The 26,467-nt window shown below is 52.4% G+C and overlaps 1 protein-coding gene across 1 annotated transcript in view; it reads left to right on the top strand.

Moving 5' to 3' along the window:
• NTN3 (netrin 3) overlaps window positions 1-26,467 on the top strand; it is a 71,846-nt gene that overhangs the window by 32,086 nt on the left and 13,293 nt on the right. Inside the window, 4 exon segments of the mRNA XM_077316188.1 lie at window positions 3,395-3,583; window positions 16,212-16,270; window positions 16,272-16,362; window positions 19,047-19,100. Coding sequence (XP_077172303.1) covers window positions 3,395-3,583; window positions 16,212-16,270; window positions 16,272-16,362; window positions 19,047-19,100 — 393 coding nt within the window.

Raw genomic sequence — 26,467 nt, 5'->3', positions numbered from 1 at the left:
AACCGGCCAGATGTTCGCCATAAATTCTTCATCTCAGACACCAAGCAGATGGTTTCTAATTGCCAGGATAAATCTGTTTGTGTACCACTGTCTCCAAAACAAATTTGAGGCCGTTTCCAAAGACTACAATAGAAATACGATGCCAGGGCAATGAAATGCCCCCAGAGAGCGCGAGGGGCCATGCCAAACGCCCAAATGCAGAACAGCTACAGGAAGATCAATCGAGGCATCAAAAACGTGTAATTTAAAAAATGCCTTTATTGACGAGAGAATGAGACTCGCCCGGCCCAACCCAGAACAATGCAAACGGACTATGCCACACACACCCCAGGGCCAGGGCCAGGGCTGGGGGGGATTAAAGAAAAAACTTTACCCTGTCACCAAAACTCTAGCCCAGGGGTAGTCAAACTGCGGCCCTCCAGATGTCCATGGACTACAATTCCCATGAGCCCCTGCCAGCATTCACTGGCAGGGACTCATGGGAATTGCAGTCCATGGACATCTGGAGGGCCGCAGTTCGACTACCCCTGCTCTAGCCCATTTGGGCAGGAAGGCATTCGACAGACAAGGCACAAAGGCCAAGAAGAGCCTGTTCGTTGCGGCCCCCCAACTCAATTCCCCCACCGCATCCAGCCTGCATACAAGGTGGGATGACCTCCAACCCCCAAGGTGGGTGATTCATTCCCGCCTCTCCAATTATCGCCGGCGCTGTAAGCCGTCTGCGCCGAAGGGAAGGCGGGAAAGCGCCGCTGAAAAGGACCTGTAAAAATCTGGGACGAAACCCACATTCGGACCTGGGTAGATGCTGGTGAGCTGAAGGAAGCCTTGCTGCTGAACCGTAGAAAGCCCACCTGTGTCTGGTACCAAACCCCACCCATTTCCAGAGACGGAACAGTCTTGGAAACCCCAAAGCAGAGAGTCCCAACGGGGTGCTGGGGAGCCCTGGTTTTACGTGAGAGCCTTCCCCAGAGGTTCAGAGAGCTGCTGACATCAGTAGAGCCCACTGGAGGCCTCTACTGTTGCGCTGCAGATCCAGTCTCTTTCTCCACAAGGGAAATGGCTCCTCCATGATCCAAAGGTTGGGAAAGGCTGCCCCTAAGCCTACCAGGTCAGGACTTTGGGAGTTTGATGCCACCTGCTGGCCAAGAATCCTGCCTTTGTGTCTTGTGCCTTGTGCAGAATCTTGTGTTCCACCCTGCTCTCCATTGTTGTTCCTTTGTGTGCCTGTGTGTGTGGAGAAGGGGGTTAAAAGAATTCCCCATTCGCCCAATGGTTTTAGAGGCTCCGTTGATGGTCTCTGTCATGTTTCCGGGTTCCAAAACAGAGACCAGAGAAACGAGGTGTTCGAACAGTTTTAATCTAAGGGAGCAACACCAGCATGTTTGCAGAAGAAGAAGAAGAAGAGTTGGTTTTTATCTGCCGCTTTTCTCTACCCAAAGGAGTCACAAAGCGGCTTACAGTCGCCTTCCCTTTCCTCTCCCCACAACAGACACCCTATGAGGTGGGTGAGGCTAAGAGAGCCCTGAGATTCCTGCTCGCTCAGGACAGCTTTATCAGTGCTGTGGTGAGCCCAAGGTCACCCAGCTGGCTGCATGTGGGGGAGAAACAGGGAAGCAAACCCAGCTTGCTAGATCAGAAGTCTGCACTCCTAACCACTACAAGCTGGCTCTTGTGTCTGGGCCCAGCATGTTGGATGACAAGATGGGACCCTCATGCTCAGCGAACCCTACCAGGTGGCTGTGCCATCAGAGTGGAGTACGCTCCCTGGAGTACAGAATGCGGCAGGCAGAATGAACATCTCCCAGCGACTGCTAATTACCAAGGCCCGTTGGTGTTTGCTGGCCGAAGTCTAGCTTTTCCTCTCCGAATCGCTAGAGTTGTATTTGTTCCGCTCCTCCCCAAGATGTCTGAGAAGCCGGGGGAGAGGTCCATGCGTCGTGTCTGCCGTGCACATGCTTGCTGGCAGGTTTGCATGAACCCTGAAACACGCTTCATGCGCCACAGCTGCGGTCGTTGCAGTTGACTCTTCACAAATTGTATAACGGCGTGGGTGGGTGGGAAAAGCGGTCTCAGCCAGTGGTTCTTAACAGGACACACTCCAAGAAAGCCAGAGGTGGCGTTGTGGGCAACCAACCGAAGGTGAGCATGATACAAATGTAATTCTGCCCATCGTCCCGCGTTTTGGGCCGAGGTTGGCATGGAGCAAACTGGCTTAGCTCGTGCATCGGAGCCTCATGTGCTTCGAATGGGCCTGATCGCCGGTAGTTCCTTCCCTACCCTTTCTGTTTCCTTCTTTTAATTAAAAGAGGACCGGAGCGCTGGGAGCCACGTGGGGGTGGGTGTCTCTGTGGGTGTGCGTGGGTGTGTTTGTGTAGCGTCGAGGAACGTCCCTGCAAATGATAAGCAGGCCCAGCCGTTAAATCTTCCGCTGACACATTAATGAATTTCACAGCACGCCTGGAAAAACTCTCACCGAGGCCTTGATGTGACCAGAGGACGGAGGCGTGGGGAGGGGAGAGGGGGGGCCGGCGGAGGGCAGAGGAGGGCGGCTGCGTAAACAGCAGGAGCAAATGTTGTTCCGATTATCTTTTTGCAAGAGTGTTAAACAGAAGCTGCGGCGCTGGTTCCTCTTTTATGCATATGGCGCACACACACACACACACACACAAAAAAACAACCGTCGGTTTCTGTGGCTAATAAGAGAAAAGGGGGGACCCAGGGTCCGGAGGAAAGGGAGGCAAAATGACTTTCACAGCTGCCCCTAGTGCTGCTTTGGCTGCCGCTACCCTCCTGCCCCATAACCTGGCCACAGCTGGCTACTGCGCATATTCCTTAATAGCTCTGGCAGGGAATAACAGAAGGGGCATCCCAGGCCTACTCTCAAAGCGGGTGGTCTCCATGGCGGCTCCAGGCTGGGCTTTGAGTTAGCAGCCTGCGAGGAAGGATCAAGAACGTATCTGCCTGGAGAACTAGTTGCCACTGTCCTCCGTTCCCCCACAGGACCCTCCCTCGGCTCCTCCCAAAGTCAATCACGTCCTGATTACAATCCCACGTTGCAGATCAAGGAAGGCTTTCATAAAGAAATGTAGTAAACACACAGCACTGACAGAGCAGGCTTCATAGAGATGGCCTCCTTCTTTCTGGCCCTCGTCCCTAACAAGGTGGCTTCCCACGTTGTATTGCATCCCTTCCAATGAAATCAGTGGACAGTAGGGTTAGCAGCTGGGTAGGTTAAACCCCTTTCTTCACACAGTGGCGTGTGTGTGTGTGTGTGTGTGTGTTACCACCATAGTTGGCTTTAAAACCAGATGAGATCCTTGGAGGCGTTCAGAGGCGGTTGCCCTCCGAAACCCAGTCGGCTCCTTGCTTCCCTGTTTCCTCTTCTCCCTTCCAGCCTGCAACTGTAACCTTCATGCCCGCCGCTGCCGATTCAACATGGAGCTCTACAAACTCTCCGGGCGGAAGAGCGGGGGCGTCTGCCTCAACTGCCGCCACAACACTGCTGGCCGGCACTGCCATTACTGCAAGGAGGGCTTCTACCGGGACATGAGCAAGTCCATCACTGACCGCAAGGCCTGCAAAGGTAAGGGACCTCTCCGGGCGCGTCTGTCCATCTAGGTGCTCAATAAATGCGTGGGGAAGAGTGAAAGAGGCTGCAGTCAATCCCTACCTGCCACAGATTGCCCATCTGTGACCCTGTGGCTAGACACCAGCTACCTACTGAGAGTGACGATGAGTCATTGCAGGATTAAGTCTGAGCAGCTAGCATTTCACTCTAAAGCCTTCTGAGGGCTGTTGTAGGGTGTGGATGCAATATCAGCTGTAGGCTGAGTTAAGTAGGATCATTACAATGGTGGTCTGCCAGACTTGTTGGTCCTTCTGTCTGTCTGGTCTGCTGTAGGTGTTCAGAGGGGACCAGTCAGGAGTCTGTCAATAGTTTCTATTCAAAACCTATCCTTCCACCTGCCCCCCCCAAAAAAAACCTCCTTAGGCAGCCCATTCCACGGCTGAACTACTCTGACTGTGAAATTCCCCCCCCCCTGGTATCTAGCTGATCTCATTCCCCTCGTACTTGAAAGCTATTACTGCGGATCTTCTCCTCTGCTGCCAACAGGAACCTCTCCCTGCCCTCCTCCAAGTGACAGCTTTTCAAATACAGTCCCATCCGCTTCCTCTTATCCAGGCTGAACATTCTCAGGTCCCTCAGCCTTTCCTCAGAGGGCTTGGTCCCCAGGCCCCGGCGGGCTTCCGGTAACCCTACTGAGACCTGGGTTCTTCCGATTCAGCTAACACTCTCACCATCCACTTTACTCCAGAAGAATGTGGAGCAGGATTTTAGTCGAAAGAACGAGCTCGTTCTTTTGTGTCTCCGGTCCTGCGTGGGATGCCTCCCTCCTCGTGTGACACTTAATCCCTGACTCGACAGCAAGGAGAGGTGTTGCTTGGTGGTGCCTCCGAGGCGCTCCTCTGGCACCGGGTCGATCAAGAATTCACGCTCACGACTCCAATCCGAAAACATGTTTCTCTCATTACCCTCACACCTCTGGACGCTGTCCAGGCCCAGAAGCCCGAGTGCTCAAAGGCAGCACTGCAAGGGCAGGCGGGCGGGCGGGAGGCTGTTTTTTACACAGGCTGGAAAGACTTAATTTCTCGTACGTCAGCAGATCTGAGTGTCGGAGGACGGTCTTGAGGCTCACCTTAGCCGTGCATTCTAGGCCTCTGCTTCTCGTTGGCTCCCAGTCTGGAGAGAGAGCCTGGAGAATCTGATTCACTGCTTTCCAAGCCTTAGAACTTGGTACGTTGGGCACTTTCTTTCCTTCCCGGCCTTCATGCCCGTGCCAGAGCGGGTGGGTAACCGTAAACACATAAAGGTGACCTCAGCTCTGCCCCCGTCCCTTGGCAGCCGACTTTTCTCCTGCGTCCCTCCAGGCTGTCAGAAGGGCTCGGATTGTTTTGTTTTGTTTTCCAGCCGAAGGATTCCAGTGGTGTTCCCCCCCCCCACCACCCACTGAATGTTGAGATTGTTTTTAAAATCAACTTTAATTCGGGGAGGCGCGTAAGTGAATGACTCTGGGTTCCAGAGTGTGGAGGCTTGGGGTTTAAGGTCTGGCTTCTGTCAGAAACTCATGAGAGAGGAGCTGTGGCTTGGGGTTAAAGCATTTACTTCGCTTGCAGAAGGTGCCGGGTTCAGTTCCCGGCGTCTCTGGGTGAAAGGACTCCGTTGTAGATCATGCAGAAGCAGAGTTTTTGTACCCCGCCTTTCACTCTCCAAAGAAGTCTCAAAGCGGCTTGCGATCCCCTTCCCTTCTTCCCACAACAAGTATTGTAGGTAGGGCTGAGAGAGCTCCGAGCGAATTGCTCTGTGAGAAGAGCGCTAACAGCACTGTGACTGGCCCAGCTGGATGCAGACGGAGGAACAGGGAATCAAGCCCAGCTCTCCGGATTAGAGGCTGCCACTCTTAATCACTACACCCGTTCTGACTCAGTGTCTGGTAGCTTCATGCGTCCTGTCAGGGTATTGTGACTCAGTGGGGCGTCCATAATCACTGTCTTTAAAATGCACGTATTTAGTCACGTTCCCTCTTCTACACAACTGATTTCTTTTGGTGGACTGTGCAGTTGGCCCTTCGAATCTGGTGCATTGCCTTCTAATTCGGTATATTGGCAGTGGCAACATTGCTGCCAAGTTACAGGTGGAAGTCTTCCCTCCAGGTGTCACCTGAGACCCCGAAACTGCAGTTGCCACCAGGTGGAGAGCGGGGGATGGAGACGGCAGATTTTGTCTTTTCAGGCTCCCCAAAATCTGAACCCCCCCATTTGTTTTATCGATATCCAACCTGCCTCCTATCATAGATTCCTAGAGTTGGAAGGGGCCACACAGGCCATCTAGTCCAACCCCCTGCTCAACGCAGGATCAGCCCAAATCATGTACCCCAAGAGCGACCTCACGACGCTCGCTGGGGGCCGGTCTCCATCTTGGCACTGACCGACTCTAGCTAGTTCCACGAAGACCCGGGTGGCCAAACAGTGGATATCCCTGGACTACAGCTCCCATGAGCCCCTGCCAACCTGTGCTGTATCATGTGCCGACTCACCGTGCTCTGGGGATCTTAAATATCCCAAGCCTTTATTGGATGCTGCATGTCCTTTCTTTTGCCCCTAGTCTCCTCCACGCCACCCGTATCCGTGACTTATAAATACAGACCACCATTAAGAGTTTGTGAGTGTGGCATGGCGCAACATGGCCGCATTCTCTCGTGTTGTCTCCCGTTGTTTTGCACCCAGAAGGAATTCTGTCCCGGGCCGTAACCGTTTGCAGCCGGGTCGCCCCAAACCAGCCAAGCCCTGGGCTTTTCAGAAGCCGTCGGCACTGGCTGCGTCAGAAGGCCTTTTGCTGAGCCTTGCCCTGCCCTAAGCAACTGGACAGAGCGTGGACCATGCGGAGAGGAGAAACTTCACAGTTTTAACAAGCTCCTCGTAAAGCAGGAGGCGGCGGCAGCAGCAGACGGCGCGTGGGAGGGGGGCAAGGAGGGGGTCTGGCACGGCGCACCGAACCGAGCCCTGCCTCCCAGCGAGGCCATTAGGAAACTGGGAGCTCATCATTGTCGATCGCCCGGGCAGCTTTGTTGGCAGGGCCGGCCGTTCATTCACGCACGCCTTCGCCGCCGTGGGCATCCCGTCTGCCCTTTGCCGTCTTCCCGAGGGGGCCGCCGTGCTTTTGTCACCTCGCCGTGGCAGCCGGGTTGGAAACGAGCAGCCGCTCTGCCAGGAGCTGACCGGGACGGGGGTGTCTGTGTGTTCTAGTGACGTCAAAGGGCTGGTGGCGTAAGGGAGCCCGTCGCCAGCAGGAAATTAACTTTGCGAGGGGTGGAATGTGGCGGTCTGCAGCCCGGGCCCGGAGAGGGCAGGGATGCTTGTGAGGTCCAGCGCTCCTCTCTCTGTGTGTGTGTGTGTGTGTGTGTGTGTAGTGGGGTGGGGGGTGCTGCACATCTTCTTAGAAGGATCTGGCCAACCGAGCCCAGCAGGAAAGCCAGGAAGCGACATGGGGCCTGGGAGTTCCTGGGCTGCACGAAAAAGCCACAAGGGAACTCAGGGCTGTGTGACAAGGTGTGTGTGTGTGTCCCCTCCCGGCTGCTTTAAGCCCAGGCCACAGAGAAGATAAATACACGGATTCTGCCCATTGCTTTCCCATTGGGCCTGAAAGCACCCGGCAGAAGGTGGACAGTTCTGATTTGGGGAGCGTCCTGGTGGGACCGCTGACCCCGAGACCTAGGCCTATTCTGCACACAAGTGATAATGCACTTTCAATGCACTTTAGAAGTAGATTTTCCTGTTCCGCACAGGAAAATCCAGCCGCGAAAGCGCATTGAAAGTGCATTATCTATTGTACGCAGACTAGGCTCTAGTCTGTAGGTAGAGTTGCCAATGTTCTGGTGGTGGCTGCCAGTGGCAAGGGCTCATGGGGATTGTAGTCCGTGGACATCCGGAGAGCCACCACGTGGCCACCCCTGCCTTAGCGGATGTATCCGCCAAGGGGCTTTCTAGCATCCGCAGGCATTAGCTGCACTGCCACCGAATCTGCGGCCCTGAACCGAATCTTCGGTGGGCCCACCCGGTTTCCTGCCGAGCGGGCCGGGAGTCAAAAAACACACCCTGCCTCTTGCAGCCCAGCACCAAAGTGGCAGGGCAGGCAGCGAACTTGTCAGCTTGCGGTTTGTCAAGGAAGGCAAAAAACCAAAACCCTGAGTCATTTCCTCTGGAGGCTGGGAAGGAATTTGATCTCCGCTTGCCGCCTCTTTCCCTCCTCCCCCTTGGGTGTGCGCTCCCCGCCCAGTCAAGCTTTTCGTGGTTTTGACGCTTGCCAGTGGAGATCCCTCCTTGATCTGCCCTTCCTGCCTTCCCTTTGAGCCCACGGATTCCCTGGATCCTGGCGGGGAGTGGGGGACCAGCTTTGGGCGTCCCATTCACCCCGGGTAGCCTCTGCCCCTCTTGCCTTGGGGGCCGCATGGCCTTCCTGGCCAGGCGATCTGAGAGAGTCCGTTGCAGGCTGTGGAGGATTCTGGGATGGGGAATCCCACCGTGGCCAAACGGCAGGAGGTCAACAGGAAGGGGACTGTGAATCAGGGAGGTCACCGGTGTGGGGCCTGGCGTTCTCCCAGCATTACAGCCAACCTGCAGATGGCAAAGATGGCCCTTCCCCTGGAGAAAGTGCCTGGTTGGAGGGTGGGTGTTATGACATCTCACTCTTACCAGCATAGTGTTACGGTTAAAGGGCGATGGATTCTCATCTGGAGAGGCGGGTTTGCTTCCCCGCTCCTCCACATGAAGCTAGCTGGGTTGCCGTGGGCTAGTTGTGGTTCTTGTAGAGCCGTTCTCTCAAAGCAGTTCTCGTAGAGCTTTCCCAGCCCCACCTACCTCACAGGTTGTCGGTGGTGGTGAGAGGAAGGGAATGGTGTCTGTCAGCCACCGTGGCTCTAGATTTTTGAGAGTGGCGAGTTATAAATCCAATGAATGAATGAACGAACGAACGTATGTACGAACGAATGAATGAACAAATGAATGAACAAATGAACGAATGAATGTGAGGCTAGCTCCAAGCTCTCTGCTCATTTTGCATGGGTCACACGGCAGCTGAAACCAGAGTTGAGCCCAATCGGCCTATCGAAACCAAAAGCAGCTACAAATGCAAGTGTCTGAGGATTAGAGCATTGGTACGGGACTAAGAATACCTTTGCAGGAAAATAAGAAAAACATAGAAACAACAGGGTAAAAAACACAACTTAAACAAAAATAGTTTGCTATTAGTTTCATAGTGCCGAAATGTAATGAAACTTGGTGACGGGGGTCCGGGTATTCCAGATCTGAGGTGCCACAACCGAAAAGGCCGTGTTTCTCCTGACCTGTCCCCCCAGAGGACATCAAGCGTGGCCTTGGATGATGACCACGGAGCTCAGGCTGTCTTTAAGGTCCTCCAGTCCCAGCCCCTTATTGAGACCGATGGCAGCATCTGGAATTGAACCTGGCAGCCAGTCTCCAAGCATCCTTCAGCGCGGATGTGACCCGCTGCCTTCGGTCGGCCACTGACACCAGTTGGAAACGCCGCTCGTCTGTCTGCCGTCCAAAGGCCCTGGCAGAGTGGGAGGTTTTGCCGCCCGCGTCAGGGACGCCACCGTGAGAAGCCGCGTCCGCTAGACTCCAGCTGCGGCCCAGACTGGGTGTGGGCGAAGCCAACAGACTTCCTGACCCGAGTGCTCAGCGGCGCTCCTCGACGGCGCTGCTCACCCCCCCCCCCCCGGCACCCTTGAAGCCAGTCAGGGTGGAAACAAAAGCTCTTGTTACCGAGCTTATGTTCTTTGCTCGGGATTTGGGAGTCTTCCTTCAAGAGATCCCGGCTTATCCCATGCCACACATGTACGCACAAGCCGCTCAAAGGTGTACGTGTGTGGGAAACTCAGCCGGGCTGTCTGTGCAGGAATATTCAAAGCCGAGACGACCGGAGGAGAAGGAGGAGGGGAGACGGGGTGTACCCACCCATCCACTCGCTCCCCATCCGAATTCTGGCAGGCTTTCAGCCCTCTCTATCACCCAAGGGAGCGCATCCCTTCCCTCCTCTACTGAACGAGTTCCTGGCTTCAGGTCTCTAATCTGGGGAGCTGAGGCAGGCGCGCAAAGACTGTCAGGGCAAGTCCCGCTCTGAGTCCTCCCAAGATAGTAATTGCAGAGCATTAGGACAGCGTCTCTGCTGGGAGGCGATACAGCTTCGATGGGTGTCTATGCCGCAAGCTTCATGTTCGGGAGTGGGGGGCAGTTCGGCTCCTGCACAAGAAGGAGAGGCCGATCCGAGAAATGCATTGGGTAGTGGTTCTCAACCTGGGGGTCGGTACCCCTTTGGGGGTCGAACAACCCTTTCACAGGGGTCACAGCAGGGCAAGCGGCTTGGCCAGGTGGGTTGTGCGCCATCCACACAACAGCGTTGTGGGGTAGATCGAGACAGAGCGTCCGTCTGTCTGGAGCAGCGGAAAAGAGCGAAATTGGCATGGTCGGACAAGGAGAAGAACTGAACTGAGAAACCCTGGAAAAAAACCAATTTATATCCAATCGTGAACAATGGATCACGCCATGGGTCAGTTTCGGTTTAATTTCTGTGACAGAACCCTTGCATCGTTTTACGGTTGGGGGTCTCCACAACAGGAGGAACTGGATTAAAGGGTCGCGGCATTCGGAAGGTTGAGGACCACTGGCATAGTGTGTCGTCTCCCCCTACCAATTCTGTGGTGCTCCTAGATGCCACCAAAGGGTAGCCCCTTGCTCAGTGCCTTTGGAGTCTCAGAGCGGGGAGGAGAGTGGTGGGAAGAGCGTGCTGGGCTGTGGATCTTGTTCCCACCTGCTCCCACACTGCTTGCTTCCACAGACGGCGTCCTCGGTCTACGTGCATTGAACGGCATTGACCCGTGCACAAAAACAGGGGCAACTCTCTTTCGAGGGCAAGGAAGCCAAAGGGTTGGGTGCTTTTTGGGCTGTTGGTTTTTTTTCCCCGAGTTCATTAATAGCTTTCCAAGTTGCATCCCTAATGCATTTTCTGTGCCCCAGCCAGGAGCGCAATATCCTCCGAAGACAGGTCCAAAAATTCTTTGCTGCAAGCGCTCTCTCTAATCACAGACCCGGAGCATCCCGCTGAACGCCCGGGCAGCATCCCAAGGATATCGGGGAGGGGAAGGCCCGATTAAAGCTGACAGGCTTAATACCTTGCGTGATCCCTCTGCCAACGGCGAAAGCATGAGCTGAACTCGATAATATGGAAAAGCCGGGCACATGGAAAACGCAGGGCAAGCATGCCGACGGGGGTTAATTGAACGGTTGCAACGGGGGAAAAGCCCAGGGAGGCACGTCGCGGTATTAATCCCCGTCATTTAAGCAAAGCCATAAAATGTGCACAGGATCCAGAGAAAGCTGGCAGAGCAGCAGCAGCTAAGCTCTTAGAAGCAAAAATATCCACCGTCGGAGGTGCAAGAACAGGCCGCTTGGCAAGGCAAACGCCGTGATTTAAGCTCGGGGCTGGTAACCGAACGCTCCCTTCGAGCAGCTGCCGATCTGGCAGGCGGGGGCACGCCCAGAAGCTGTCGTAAGGACAGCAAGGGGGCAACCACTTTCGTCCCAGTGAATCCAGGGCAAGCTCTGGCTATCGGGGTGGGCCGGCGGGGGATCCTTCCGGTGCCCTTTCCGTCCGATCCCCCTCTCACCCGGAACCTTGTTTGGACCAGCAACAGGTGGGCATGATACCGAGTCAGACCACTGGTCCATTTTGTCTGCTGCATTTGACTTGCGCTTGCTGGGACTCTGTTGACATCCTCTAATGGGCGATGCCAGTGATTAGAACAGAGATTCCCCACCAGGGTTTCAGGGAACTCCAGGGTTCGGGACCTTTCCCAAAGGTTCAGATGGCTGCTGACATCACTAGACACCACTGCAGCCCCCTTCCCCAGTTCCTCTACAGGCTGAGTCTCTTTCTCCACAGCGGAAACGATAAATGATCGATTGATTGATTGGCTGGCTCCTTCATCTTACTTCCGGGCCCACTTCTCCGAAGGGGCCTGTCGCCACTTCTGGGGTTCCTCGAAGCCTGATAAATATTTCAAGGGTTCCTCCAAGCCCAAAAGGTTGGAAAAGCCTGGATTATTATATAGGGCCTGCTGCACTCTAAGCATGTGTTGGTCACAAAGTCAGTTGTTAACCATGGGAAGCTGTCCTATACCCATTCAGACCATTGGTTTAGTTAGCATAGCGTTTGTCTGTTTTGGTGGCCAGAAGTTCTCCACTTCCTCAAGAGGGCCAGTTCACACCCAGAACAGGAGAGGCTTTTCACTTTCAGATAATTTGTTGCTCATTATTATTTAAATAGTTTATTATTGTAGCTGTATAATGGTGCGAGTATGACCATAAAAGAACACCCAAGCTCCATCCCAGCCCGATGGGACAAAGACTAGTCAAAGGTTCATTCAAAAATGCAGCAGCACCCCAGGAGAAGATATAATTAGCCAGTCTATGAAATGGCAGCTACTTTACAACCAATCAGGAAAGCGTAAATGGACAGCAACCCTCAGAAACATCTGTTGGATGTCGAACTGCTGGCTCCACTTTTTAAGTGAAACGTATCGCCACAGATCTGGGCTGGTAGCGAATGGAAAGGCCATACCGAAAATGCCACCAGCTGATAACAGCCTCTGCTAGATTTTCTGCCGAAAAAAAGTAAACTAACAATGTCTGTTCCTCACCCAAGAACTAATTACGGAAGCCACCCAAGTCTGGGCCAAACAGGTGAAAAATTTGCACGAAATGTTCTCGAACCACCTGTAACGAAGCACCCTTCTCAAGAGCAGTAATTCTGATTCTTCCCTTGGGAGGCCGTGCTTGTGGATGAAGGGTGGAGTTGGAGTCCCACAAGAGAGAAGAAGAAATGCCACGAGGCAGGATGGCTTTACACCTGACGGAATCGGGACTAGCAGGCTGCATCCTCGGCCTCGCCCAGGACACCCAACTCCCAACGAAAGAGTGGGGGAATATGCACGGCGTCAGCAAGGAGATGCGTTTGAAGATTCCTCATACAATTGGGGATAACAGGTTTAAGTCAGGCTGCTTCCCAATTTGAGGCTGTTGGTGTCCTTCGACCAAGAAACACGGGGATCTCGGGACGGTCCCTACAATCCCGTTAGGACTCCCCGGTCTTTCCCACTTGCGACGGGAATCTGGCGCGAAATCCGCAGCATCAAAGCGTGTTGTGACCGAAGAAAGCCCCGGCCTCCTCCGAGGACTCCGCCACCCGCTGCCATGTGTTATCCCAGCTGAGCCCCAAAATACCCTCATCAGAAACACGTCCGCTTCCAATCCTGGCCAAAATCTGATAAGGCCCGCGGCATCTGTTCCCCATTAGACGGTGTGCCGTCTCGTTCCTCGCAAAGCCAGAGAGGGCCCGTTGCGCCGGGGACGGGGCGCACGGGCGAGTTCCCATCTGGTGAAAATTAGGGCGGGGGGAACGATAACATCTCTTTTTGTGGATGTGTGCCTGTGTGTGTTTTTGTTTGGCTTGGGCGTCCTGTTTGACTGTTACGCCGATGGAAATCCTGATACCTCCCCCTGCCTTTCAAACAGGCCCAGGTCCAGAATTGGCTGGTGGGTCTTTAACGGCATCTTTCCTTCCTTTCATCTGCGGGACACAAATGCCAAAAGAATTGGCGCCCTGTAATTCAGGGTTGGGAATTAGCTGGCTATAGGATTCATTTCCAGGGGAATCATGGCTGTGGGTCTGCAGTGACGGGCAGAAGGCCTTGGCCACAAGCTCCCAACAGGCTTGGTGGCCACAATTATCCTTACCCCCCATTAGAGCAGGGAAATCCTGCTTCTCCTTTCTCGTCTTCAGGGCATGAATCAGTGGAAAGAAGCCACAAGGAGAAGCCATGGCATGGGTTTTCCACACAAAAGATCCCAGCCGAAGCCTTCCAGCTAAAAGATCTCAAAGAGCAGGTGCTGGGAAACACCTTGGAGTGCTGCTGCCAGTCAGAGCAAGCAACACCGGGTGTGCTTGAATGGCAGGTTACATGCCATGCATGCAGCAGCAGCAGAAGAGTTGTTTATGTACTTTGCTTTTCTCTACCCCAAGGAGTCTCAAAAGTGGCTTGCAATCGCCTACGCTTCCTCTCCCCACAACAGACACCTGTGAGGGATAGGGAGACTGAGAGAGCTCTGAGAGAACTGTGACAGGCCCAAGGTCACCCAGCTGGCTGCACGCGGAGGGATCAAACCTAGTTCTCCAGATTGGCATCTGCCGCTCTTAACCATTACACCATGGTGGTCCCCCATGTTCCATCCCTTCCTCTCCAGGTACGGGATACATGGGGAAAGGTACTGCAGAGAGTCCTTCTCTAGAGAGACGCTGCCAGGTAGAGCCATTGTTGGCTCTGTGGGCTAACTTGACATAAAGCAGCTTCATGAGTCTGTTTGGGGCCCAACAAGACCTCCACTTGAGCGCGCTTCTATTTAATAGCACCTGGGAATTGTGGACTGTAGATTTTTATTATTATAGGGCCAGTAGAAACGCTCGTGTAATAAATGCAACCTTGGAGTATTTATATTTCTTCCCCCCTGCTGCTGTGTAATTCACAGCCATGGCATCGGACGGGTGATTTCGAATGGCCCGAGGGAGGGAGGGAGCACCCAGCGATCCTCCTCGGCCAAAGGGCTGCCCAGAATCCTTAACTGGCCCCAGAGACACATGGTTTGCTTTACCGACAATAAAAAAATGTGCAAAGCATTGTAAATAAATTCGCCCCCTCTCCCCCTTGACAGAAACCAGACCAGCTTTACGACACATTTTTTCCAAAGTGAAAAAATTCTCCGCTGGAACCCACCCTTCACAGTTCCATTTCTCCCCCCCCCTCCCCACCGCCCCACTCCTTCCCCTCCCTCTCAAGGTTGCAATTAGTTACCACTAATGAGTCTCAACATATTCTCCTCTCCCACACTGGCCCGTCACTGGCCCACGATTGGCCGTGGCTGAAGGTAGTGGAGAAATGCTCCCTGTTTTCCACCCGAGCCAGACGGCTCCCCGGAGCAGCTGCAGCTGGGCTGGCCCTCGGGCTCTTTCTGGGTGTCCGGAGTTTAATGCTCAAAGGCAGCCGTGCATGCCGGTTCAAACGTTCTGCTCTCCAGGAGCTTAACCCGAGAAGTTCGGGGGCAATTCCCATTCCAAGGCTGTTTTTGTGTTTTAAAAGAAAAGCACGGCCAGAGTGCATCGGCCGGTCAGATACGTCCCAATGGAGCGATCCGGGGATGCATAAGGTCTGCAGAGAAGGATGCGGATATAGCCCACATATTGGGCATTGAAACTCTGACAGGCTTCGTCTGGCATAGAAGGTCTGTTGAGATTTCTCCTTTTGGACAGGCCAGAGACTTGAACTGGGGACTTCAACAAAAACATGTCCTATGCCTCTGAGCTGTGACCCTTACCCCCCCTCAAATGTTTCTTGCTTGCAGTGGGATTTGACCCCCTTCCCCCATTAAAATGTCCAGTAGACCACTCAACCGTGCTCCTCAGGGATTCCCAACCAGGGTGTGAGAGCTCCCTGGGGCTCCCTGGCCTTCCCCCTGTCTCCTGCCTCAGTGGACTCAGCCATACGCTAAGGGAACCGGCTCATTCCATTGACCGGGGCAGGGGGGGTGTGTTCTCACGTGGTTCTCACACCTGGGAAAGGGGTCAGAGCTAGACTCATGCCTCAAACCACCTCCTTTCTTGCCCACCTCCCCAGTCCTCCTCGGGTGTAGCAGGGAGGCGTGGCCCGCCGGCATCACTTCCGGCCCGGTTCCGGAGCTCCTTGAATCCTGAATAATATTTCAGGGGCTCCTCTACGGTCGAAAGGTTGGAAAAGGCTGGAGCCGCTCCTTAAGTTTGTTGCTACAAAATATCAGATCCTGCTTTTTGGCCAACTTTACCTGCCCCTCAAGGTTTTCAAGGGAAGGGATAGACGTCGTTTGCCCTCACCTGCTTCTGCAGAGCACCCTGCGTTCCCTTGGGGGTCTCCCTCCTAAACTAGGGTGCCCGAGATCTGATGAGACCAGGCCAGTCTGGGCTGACCAATTCTGCTGTCTAGGGCCAAGGCTTTTCTTGCAGGGCTAACGATGGAGGAAGAGCCATAGGACAGAGCAAAGTGATTCGGGGAGGAGGAAGGGGGGAGGGCTGCGTCTCTCCAGCTGGTTCTCCCAATTTTTTCCAGCCAACTCTATAAACCTGTCAGGGATGGGGGGGGGGAGGGGTTGAAGGAGAGGGGACTGTGGGGGAGGGTCCATCCGCTCTGCCCACCTGCCTGTTCTCCCCTGGAAATGCCCCTCCCCCCCACCTTTCCCAGAGCCCTGTGGGCCGTAAACGTTTTAAGCAAATAAATTAAGCCCTTCAATGGCAAACACATTCCCAAGCTGCTTGCCAAGGTCATGTGTGGTTCTGCCCTGCAGTGTCACAGCTCTGGGGGCCAGATTTGGAATGTTTGAAAGCGTGGGGTGGGAGGGTGGGCTGGGGTTGCCTTTTTTCACATGTGTTTCACGTTTATGTCTTGGATGCACATAACTCCGTGTCTCTCTCAGCATGTCGTCTCGTGAAATGTGTGTGTCTCTGGGCGTTCAGCAGCCTTTAACTTCTCTCCCTCTTGCCTGCCCCCTCTCCTTAGCATGCGATTGCCACCCAGTTGGCGCAGCTGGAAAAACCTGCAACCAGACCACCGGGCAGTTGCCCCTGCAAGGACGGCGTGACGGGGTTAACCTGCAACCGCTGCGCCAAGGGCTACCAGCAGAGCCGTTCGCCCGTGGCCCCATGCATCAGTGAGTAACGCTGCTGTGTTTTCAAATTCTTTGCATGCTTGTTGGCCGGGGACGTTTCTCAAAGGGGACGACTGTCGCAGCTCAGCTGGCAGACGAAGGCTTTTACGAGAAGTTTCGTCCTTAGGAAGCTGGTTTCGGAACCTGGCGCTGTAACCTCAGCAAACATTTCCCCCTCAAGTTGGAAAATAGCTGATTTATTTCTCAAATTCGTCTCTAAACTTCACGGCTCCTCTGGGAGCACAATGGGGTGTTCATATTCACCTCGCCCCAATTCCCCCTTGAGCCCTTCGTGGAAACAGCTCCTTCTGTCCCCCTACTTCTGTCCTGCCACCTTAACTGTAGCAGACACAGAAGAAGAAGAAGAAGAAGAAGAAGAAGAAGAAGAAGAAGAAGAAGAAGAAGAAGAAGATGATGATGATGATGATGATGATGATGATGATGATGATGATGATGATGATGATGATGATGATATTCCCTTGGTGGGAGGGAGGGTTTTTTAGCCCTTTAATCCAGATTCTCCTTGCCCTTTTTCAAAGTCAGGAAGGACATTTCTTTCTCCGATCAGATGGGCCAGTGGCCTGCGGAAGCAACAGTTGGACGGTTTGCTCTTGGGAGGCATTTTCCTTTCCCTTCGGGGCTTTCTGCCCCCCTGTTACATACTGTGTGTTGTCAGGCCCGGCTGGGAGACTTCTTGGGAAATCTGCATCCGCCGTGTGGGTCCCCCGTGGGCAGAAAGGCAGGTTTTCAATGTAATGAATAAGTAACGCATTTTAAAACTCAACCCAAATGATCCCCCGTTGCTTTCTTTTGCCTCATGTTTTCAGCTGCTCCTTTGACATTTTCTTGAACGGGAACAGTAGGTCTCCCGCACAGCTCTCCGAGACTTGAAAGGTTAGCTCTCCGGGGCTTCTACGCAGTTCCGCTGGAGCCAGGGACTTGAGCAAGAAACGCTTTAATTTTGAATTTTGAATTTGACAAAATATCCACCATGGCCGAAAGGGCAAAGCAGGACATGAAAATGGAAAGGTGTGAAAACTCAGTGGCACGTCCCTGTGGGGGAGTTCTTTGAGCTCAGTTTGCCCTTCCCAAAGTCACCTTCATGACTTTTTTCCCCGTCTTGTTTTTTATGGTTTCTCTCCCAGAAAAGGGCTTCCAAAGTGGGTTAAAAAGCTCACGCTGGGCTTTGGCCAAAGCCCAGCAGGGAACCGTTGAACACCGTCTGACGTATGCCATCCCCTTATGGAGCTTCTATATGTGGCTCACGTTTGTTATCCAGCTTTTCCTGCACGGAGCATGGCAAGCATCATTCTCCTGCCTTCCCCTTTGTCTGCACAACAGCCCTGGGAGGTGGGCCTCCCTGACTCTAGTCCTGCATGACTCAGACTTTCTCAACTTTTTGACCATTGAGAAACCCCTGGAATTGTCTTCAGACTTTGAGAAACCCCAGAAGGGATGCAGTGGTGCAGAAGATGGTTGGGAAGCAGAGCTGTGGACACGCCCACCCAAGGCCCCTCCCCTTCCCACTGGAGATTTGGGGGAGGGAAAGTTGACATGACCATATCACCCAATAAATGTTTAACACATTTTTAAATACATATATAATAAATGAATTAACTCCCATCCAATCATGAAACCCGAGCTGAGAAGCCTGCTTTAACCTCTACAGCAGTGGTTCCCAACCCGCGGGCCGCAACCCGGTGCCGGGCCGCGAAGGCCATGGCGCCGGGCCGCAGCTCCCTCTCCCCCCCCCCCCCCCGCAGTAAGAAACTTCCCAGGCCGCAAGCTTTGCCCAGCTGTGGTTATTCTAGATGGGTCTTTGGCCGCTTGTACTGAATCCCAGTGGTTGAAAATGCCACCTCCTATACATTGCACCGTTATTTTAGAGTTTTTTGTGGGTCGCTCTAATTTCTTAGTTTCCTGTATTTGTGCAAGAAAAGATACAAAGGTCGCAGAACTGTAGAAGTCGTCATTGGTGTTTGAAGAAGAGGGGATTGGGAGAAATTCTCGATTCTTAGCGGGTGCCTGTTTTCTCCTGCTGTACTCTCGGAATTCACTAGGTGTCAATCTATCGCTGATAGTTCTCTATCATAAACGATAGTTTATGCTTCGTTGGATGCTGTTGCAAACAGCGCTATACCGGCACCTAGTGTTGGAACAGAGGCATTACAACAAAAAGATGAGGGAGAAATGCTACTCAGTTTCCCCATCTTGAAATGAACGGTATCCATGGATACTTGCTCCGGAATCCCAAATCATCGAGAAACAGCTGTACAATATTTGCTTACCCTTCATCGCCTTAACTCTTAGTATGGTACACTATGACACTGCCAATTCAAAAGTCCAAAAAATGATGCTGGCGCTTCTGAAATTCGTCCGCCATTCTTCTGTTTACTAAACTTCTCAGCTTTACCATCTTACTCAGGTCACCAATTTGGCCAAGCCATTCCATCACTCCCCATGTGTCTTCTTGCTTCGCAGCGACCAGTGGTCATTCATCGGCCACTAGAAAGTCCGACTGGGTGTATGCCTTGCAGATGGCATGGCACTCCACAGGGGTCATTGCTTTGCTTTTCCTGCCTGCCACCAGGCGAAGGGCAGGGGAGCAGAACATCCAAATATTGAGTATTTTTCCTGAAAATTCCCTGTAGTATTTTTCCTTAAGAAACTTTGCCCTTTCTTTCCAGAGATTCCTGCCATCAACCCAACGTCTGTCGTCACCAGCACAGAAGAACCAGCAGGTAAGCATTCAACATGCTTTTGAGAAACAAAAGGGTGAACTCCTGACTCTAGCATTCCATCGGGACTTCCCTCGGTAAGTTTGAGCTGAAATCAGGAGGAGATTGGTTTAATGCACACACTCACACACACACACAATATTTTCTGGTCTGCGAAACGGTTGTTTCACCAAGAACTGAGCAGGGAGCACAGAGCCAGGAGGAAGGGAACCACCTGCTTAAAAAAAAAATCAAAGCAGAAGTTGACAGAGGGAGCAAGCAGTGGGGAAAACAGTAAGGTTTTGGGTGGACTTTTGGAGAATATCTTTGGGAGGCTGGAAATCTCCCTCTTCAGAATGAAGATTCTGGGCTGCAAGAATCCGATTTGATCCTAGAACTGTTTCTGTGACTCCTGTGCGCGTACCTAGAACGCCTGGTCCTCCTGCACGCGGATCCCTCGTGCATCTCCCTCCGTATCTGCAGGCCCGTCTCTTCCCAAGCCGACCGCTCTGCTCCTGCCCTCTAGGGCTTCCCCTATGTGGGCATCGGCTGGAATGTTAATTCTGGAACGGGTCCGAGCACCTGACGTTGATTGCAGGCTAAGACTGGCCAGGTTTCCTTCAACGAAATTGGGGGGAAATGGGCAAATGAGGTTTTAAATCCTATTTATTTTTGGAACGGGACCAAACAAACGGGATGGAAGTTCTTTGGGTCTTCTGTTTTTTTGGTGTTTTTTTTTTTTAAGTTCCCCAAAGGAAAACAACCCCCATCCCACCCCCACTGGCCAGGACCGAAGCTGTCATTCTGAAATCTGGCAGCTGAGAAGGGTCTGGAAAGGCCAGGCGGGGGGTGGGGGGGAGCGTGTTTTCCTGTGGCTGCCTCGTGCTGGGTTTCGGGGGCTCGGAGATATTTCCAGCCTCCAGCACTCCTTTTCCCTTGACGTTCCTTGGCTGAAGTGGGAGCTTCCTTGGGGGGGGGGGGAAATCCGGGTTTCAGACTGCTGTAGCCCCAAAGCCCCACAGCCGTGCTGGCCCGAACGAAGGCTGAAAAATGCATCCATCTCCACTTCCTTATTTATTAGGTTTGTAAGCCTCCCCTAAGAAGCCGCAGGTAGCATACCTGATCCCCAGTTTTCAGGCCTCGTCCTGGCCTTTCTCCCTGAGACTCCAGCTGGGGATTTTGTGACAATGCAGTCAAGGAGATGAGGCAGCTGATAAACAGTGCAGGACGACTGGGTCGGCAAACATTTGAAACAAAAGCAGGAAGAATTAGGCATGTTGTTTTTATTTATTTATTTAATTTATATCCCGCCCCTCCCCTGGGGAGGGCGAACAATGCAGAAGAGTAGAAGGTCACGTGTCGGAAGCAAGATAATACAGACAGCAAGCGGACAATGGACGTTGTATGCCACGGTCAAGTCTTGAGAGCCAGCTGGGTGTAGCAGTTAAGAGAGGCAGCCTCAAATCTGCAGAACTGGCTTTGATTCCCCGCTCCTCCTCCAGATGCAGACAACTGGATGGCGTTGGGCCACTCCCAGTTCTCTCAGAGCTCTCTCGGCCCCACCTGCCTCACAGGGTGTCTGTTGTGGGGAGAGGAAGGGAAGGCGATTGGAAACCGCTTTGGGACACCCGAGGCCTGCTGGGCGACCCTTGTGCCAGTCCCAGTTCTCTCAGAGCTCTCTCAACCCCCACTGCCTCGCAGGAGAGGAAGGGAAGGCAATCGGAAGCCGCTTTGAGGCTCTTTCGGGCAGAGAGAAAACAGGGTACCCCAAAGCTGCTCTTCTTCTTCTTCTTAACCTAAATAGCAACAACTAACGGCTGGAAACGGGCAAGGCTACCCTGGCCCTCCAAACATCTGGCGGCAGAGTTTTGATGTATCAACCCAACCCCTTCACGCACCCACACAGGCTCCGCACGGCCCCGTTCTATCCCACGCCAAGTCCTCCTGCCCGGCCGCTGTATCACGGGCGCCTTTGTGATCTCTAATCAGATCCCTGCCTGGATGGTGCAGGTGGAAGATGCAGCTGGATGCAGGTGGCGGGAGACGGGGGCAGAGATCTCAGAGTGCTCAAAGAAGCCTGCCAAACTCTGCCACCCTCTTCTCCTCCTCGGTTTGTCCAAAGCGGGCCCAAAGCGGAGCAGAAAGGACAACGGCAATGCGTTTTTGGAAAACTCACCCATCCCCCCCCCCCAAAGAGACAGCCCTAAAGCATCCCTCCCATCGGCAATGACTCCGGTTTCTCCCCACCCCGGCTTCTCTCTCTGGCCCGTTAGCACAATTGCTCTTTTGTGCTAGGAATTCCGAGGGAATGTTATTTTGTGTTCGCCTCTCGTGCAGACTCTTGGCTCAAGAAAAGACCCACCCACCCCCCATTTCCCCTCTCCTTTTTCTTCCCCAGTTCGGAGCTCACAACCTTGATTCTGGATATTCCTGGGCTCTCCCTCCCACCGCAGGCCCACATGGGCGGGTTCCCTTCGTCCACGAGCACCGTGGACGGTCTTCCTTCCCTCTCAAGGTCCTGAAAGCTGGAGCCATTCCTTATGCTGCTCCAATGGCACAGGATGGAGAAAGCCCTGAGGCTTTCTGTATGCTCCAGCATGCCATGCTTGGTTTCTTTGTTCTTACGTCCCTGGAGCATTGTGGGAAGCAGCCACCAGCAAGCAGCGGCCAGGCCTGCTCTGTGAACCAAGGTGGACTTCACCTTTCGGGAAAAGAGAGAGGCATCAAAAGTTCCATGACCTCCTTCACATGTTTCTACAAGGGTGTGACATAAAACATTGTAGAACATTTACAGAATCTATGACAGTATAACGGATAACAATCATGAAGTAACATACCAATTAGGACAGCATTTCAACAAAACAATAACATTGACAATCCCTAGGTAGGTTCAACTTCTCAGTCTGAGGAGAAGAGGAACAGCGGATGTTTCTGGGTCTGTTGGATTCCAGAAAATGCCTGGTGGAGGAGCTCCCTTTTGCAAGGCCTGCAGAATCCTGGAAGTTCAGGCAGGGCCCTGATCTCTTCGGGGAGCTCGTTCCGTCAGGTGGGGGCCAGGACCAAGAAGGCCCTGGCCCTTGTTGAGATCCAACGTGCTTCCCTGGGGCCAGGGATCTGCAGCCAGTTGGAGGTGGTGGAGCGTAAAGCTGTTTTGAGGTTTTAGGCAGGGTGGCGGTCTCTCAGATACGCCCAGACTGCGTATGGCCATAAAGGTGATTACCAAAACCTTAAGCTCTGTGTACAGATTGTGACTGTCTAATATGTTGACGTGGGACAGAAAATTAGACTTCTGGCTTTGAAATAGCATCCAGGACACCTTGTTGCTGACCCATTTCACACTTGAGTGTGCCGCTCTCCTACGAAACAGCACTTCCAAAGTTAAAAACAACACATAATGAAAATCGGCACAACTCAGAAGAGCAATTCAGAAAAACAACCCCCAGCAAACGGCAGTCGTAAAAGAAGCATTAAGCAAGCGGAGCCTTTAAAAAACGTCAGCCAAGCAAATATTGGGGAAATGAAAAACAACCGCTGATGGTTTTTTCGAACATTAGAAATGGACACAGCAATAATTGAATTCAGCTCCTTCCCCTTGTCCTCCGGGACAGTGCAGTTGTCACCCGTCCCTGGACGGCCCAGCACAAACGCCACATGGGCCGCAGTCAACCACAGCCAATGGGATGGGAGGGCGACATTTCAGAAGCATTCCTTCAGTCCTGATTTCCTGCAAGAAGGATGGTGCCGGGAGGGGAACCGAGCCAGAACTTGTGTCTTTCTTGCCTTGGCGTCTTCCTTGAGAACATCAAAGTGGGGGACACTTCAGGGGCTGGGGGTTTGGGCTCTGCAAACATTCATCCATGGGTACGTTCTGGGAAAGGAGCATCCGGTTGTGTGAAAACGCGGAGGCCTCTTATAAAACGTCCCACTAGAGTGGCATAAATCAAACTCGATGAAAACCTCTGCCGCTTCGTTGTTGTTTTCTTCAGAGGAAGTCTGCTAAGCTGTCTATGGAACGGTCTGTGGTTTGTTTCTTAGAAGCCCTGTTTGTCCTTCCGATGTTTGCTGTTTCCCAAAGCTTCACTCGAGAGGGATCCAACCATGCTCTTCCCTTCCTCTGAGGCCCCGTCCTGGAGTGAGCATGGAGGCCTGGTTTTAGGAAGTAGAATCCCATTGAATTCCGTTCAGTTTCCCCACTCTTCTCAGAGCATTCGCCGCCCTGTTGCATGTTGTACAGCAGCCCGACCTCATGTTGAGAAGGTTTGTGGTGGCACACAAAATTACAGGCTCTGTTGACTACAAACAATGGAAAAAAGCTGCTCCGTGGTGGTTGTTCCAGCCAGCCACCGGAAGATCTAGGGAATGGAGCAGGAAAGGCCCGTTCAGGCCGTTTTCCCACCCAATGGTTACGAGCTCTGGGGAGGGCCCTTCTCCCTCCCTCTTTGCCACCACCTTGAGAAGATGGCCTTCATTTAGCTCCATCTTTCTTCCAGCTGTGAGAGAGACGTCTTTATACGCAAAAATTGCTCTCCTTGCAAATGACTAGAATTGATGAGTACGCTGCCCATGGGGAAAATCATAATGTGACAACATGAAAAATATGCCAACAATTGACCATGCCTTAACAATTGATCCTGCTCAAAACAGCTCAATGGGAGAAGAAGAAGAAGAAGAAGAAGAAGAAGAAGAAGAAGAAGAAGAAGAAGAAGAAGAAGAAGAAGAAGAAGAAGAAGAAGAAGAAGAAGAAGAAGAAGAAGAAGAGTTGGTTCTTATATGCCGCTTTTCCCTACCCAAAGGAGGCTCAAAGCGGCTTACAGTCGCCTTCCCATTCCTCTCCCCACAACAGACACTCTGTGGGGTGGGTGAGGGTGAGAGAGCCCTGATATCACTGCTCAGTAAGAACAGTTTTATCAGTGCCATGGCGAGCCCAAGGTCACCCAGCTGGTTGCATGTGGGGGGGGGGGGCGCAGAATCGAACCTGGCATGCCAGATTAGAAGTCCGCACTCCTAACCACTACACCAAACTAGCTCCTTCACTGGTCTCAACTGACCGGCAGCTGTTATCTGCCCCCATTCAACTCCACCTTGATACACCAAGAATCATAGCCTTTTCATTCCTGGAAGAAATTCTCGACGTGGCCAGATGCGTGCGGGAAAAGCCATCTCCTATTCCCTCAACTTCCTGCAAGTTTGAAAACATGTACAGGATTCAGCAAGTTCAACCATCCTGCACCGTCCTCCATGATAGCTGAGGAGATGCAAGGCAAACAAACAGGGGGCTCGCGTCCTTCTCCTGCAGATAAGGAGAAAAATGAATGCCCTGTGTCGGAAGGCATATTCCTCTCCATCATTCAAACTCAGGAGAGCAAACCAAGCAATTCTGGCAGCCTATTAGCTGTTCTGTGGGAGAAAGTTACTCCTTATCTAGTCCAGCTCACTGAAGATTAGAAAGCTTCAGCCAAGGTAATCCAGACTGAAAACCTTCAGCTAAATGTGGGCAGACATGCCTTTGTTGATGCTTCTTTGGGCTCTGTGGCATGTGCCGTCATTCCAAGGAGGTGTGTATGGCTTCAGTCGTCAGCGCTCCCTCCTGAGACACATGCCTGAGGACCTGCCCTTTGGTCCCTAAAAAAGAACCAACAGGTTGTTTGGAATAGCCCAATCCCAGTCTTCTTCCTATAGGACAAAGTACCATCAGGATTTCATCTGGTTTATCAGAGCTTCCTGGGCCCATACCCACAAGAAGCTTTTTCGTATCCTCCCCTGAGATCTTCTTGGCCCCCGCAACAGACTCGACACAGACCTGGCCTGGTCTGAAGCGACACCCTCCCAACATCCAAGTGTCCCTTCTGACGGTCAATGCTTGGCGCTATAGCCCATCACTCCTTTGGAGAGGGTTTATCTCAATTGCCAGAATGGCGTGCAATTACTTCAAATCCATGGGCTTCGTCCATTGCTGAGATAGGCTACCCCCTTGAATTGAAAAAGTTGGTTCTTGGTTTCCTCAATTAAGGTCCATTGAACTGCAATTTCGGCTTTTCACTTTCCAGTTGAAGGGAAGTCTGTTTTTTTTTTCCCACGAGAGGTTTCAAAGAGATTCCTCAGGGGTCTCAACAAATTGTACCCCCCTAGGACACGCATTGTGTCTCAGTGGCCTCTGTCTTTAGTTGGCTATTCATTCCCTTGATAACCTTTCCTTCAAAGTGTCCTTCTTAGTGGCGATTACATCCGGCAGGAGAGTAGGAGAACTTATTGCCTTCAGGGCTGATTACCCCTTCATAAAGTTTCATGATCAGAAAGTTGCATTAAGACCCAGTGTTCAGTTTTTATCAAAGGTGTTTTCTAAGTTCCAGCGGAGTCAGGCGATTTACTTCCCACATTGCCCTCACTCCCATCCTCCACACCTGAAAGAAGACTACACTCATTACATTAGACATTAAAAATGCTCTGTAGTTTTATTTAAAGAGTTCAGAATGACTCCACAATTATTCCTCTGCTTTGCTGGCTCTTCGAAAGGGAAAGCAGCAGCATTTCGGATAGTCTCTAGGTGGACTGTAGGCACTACCAAGAGGACTTATGAATCGGCATTTGTGTAGCATCCATTGGACTTTGGCATGCATACTATGAGAGCACAGGCAAAATATGGTGCATTTAGACAATGTGTCCCAATTAGTGACATCTGTAGGGTGGTAGCCTGGTTGTCTGCAAATACCTTTGTCAAGCACTACTCTGTGGATGTCAATACAAGGGGGGCAGCAGTGTTGTATTCACTGTACCAATGACTCACTCATTCCATCACCTGGTAAGACACCTTGCTAGTCTCCCATCTGGGACTGCACAGAACAAAGAGGGTGAAAATATTGATTATATATAAATATAATAAATAATAAATAAAACAATGTTGCACTTACTGTTGTTGTTCTAATTGCCTCTGTGCAGGCACACATCCCTCCCTCCTTCCCTGCTGTGAGCTCCTAGTGTTGAATGGCTTTGCTGTAGCTCATAGCATCAACTAAAGAGAACTAAGGGAAGGAGACCCATGAGGCCCCTTCCAAGTCTATTATTCAATGATTCTATGAGAGGGCCCCTCCCCAGAGCACATGACTATTGGGCGGTAAAACAGTCTGACTGGGAGGGGTCCTTCCTCCTGTGTTACCAAACTAACTTGTCATCTGATGGCTGGCCAGGATATATGTGTGCCTGCACAGAGACAATTACACGAACAACAGCTACAACTATGTACTACAATACTGCTTTCCCCAGACAAGACAGGATTTATTCTTTATCATTGTATGGTGTGTATGTTGTGTAGCCAGGAAATCCAAGTATTATCTGGCAGCCAGGCAAGGGTCATTGGGAGGCGGTTTGCCATCACCTGCCTCCCCATCCTGCCC

This window comes from Paroedura picta, chromosome 17 (genome assembly GCF_049243985.1).
Source record: "Paroedura picta isolate Pp20150507F chromosome 17, Ppicta_v3.0, whole genome shotgun sequence".
Lineage (NCBI taxonomy): Eukaryota > Metazoa > Chordata > Lepidosauria > Squamata > Gekkonidae > Paroedura > Paroedura picta.
Note: the sequence above shows the minus strand (reverse complement) of the source record. Positions and strands in the feature narration are given on the sequence as shown.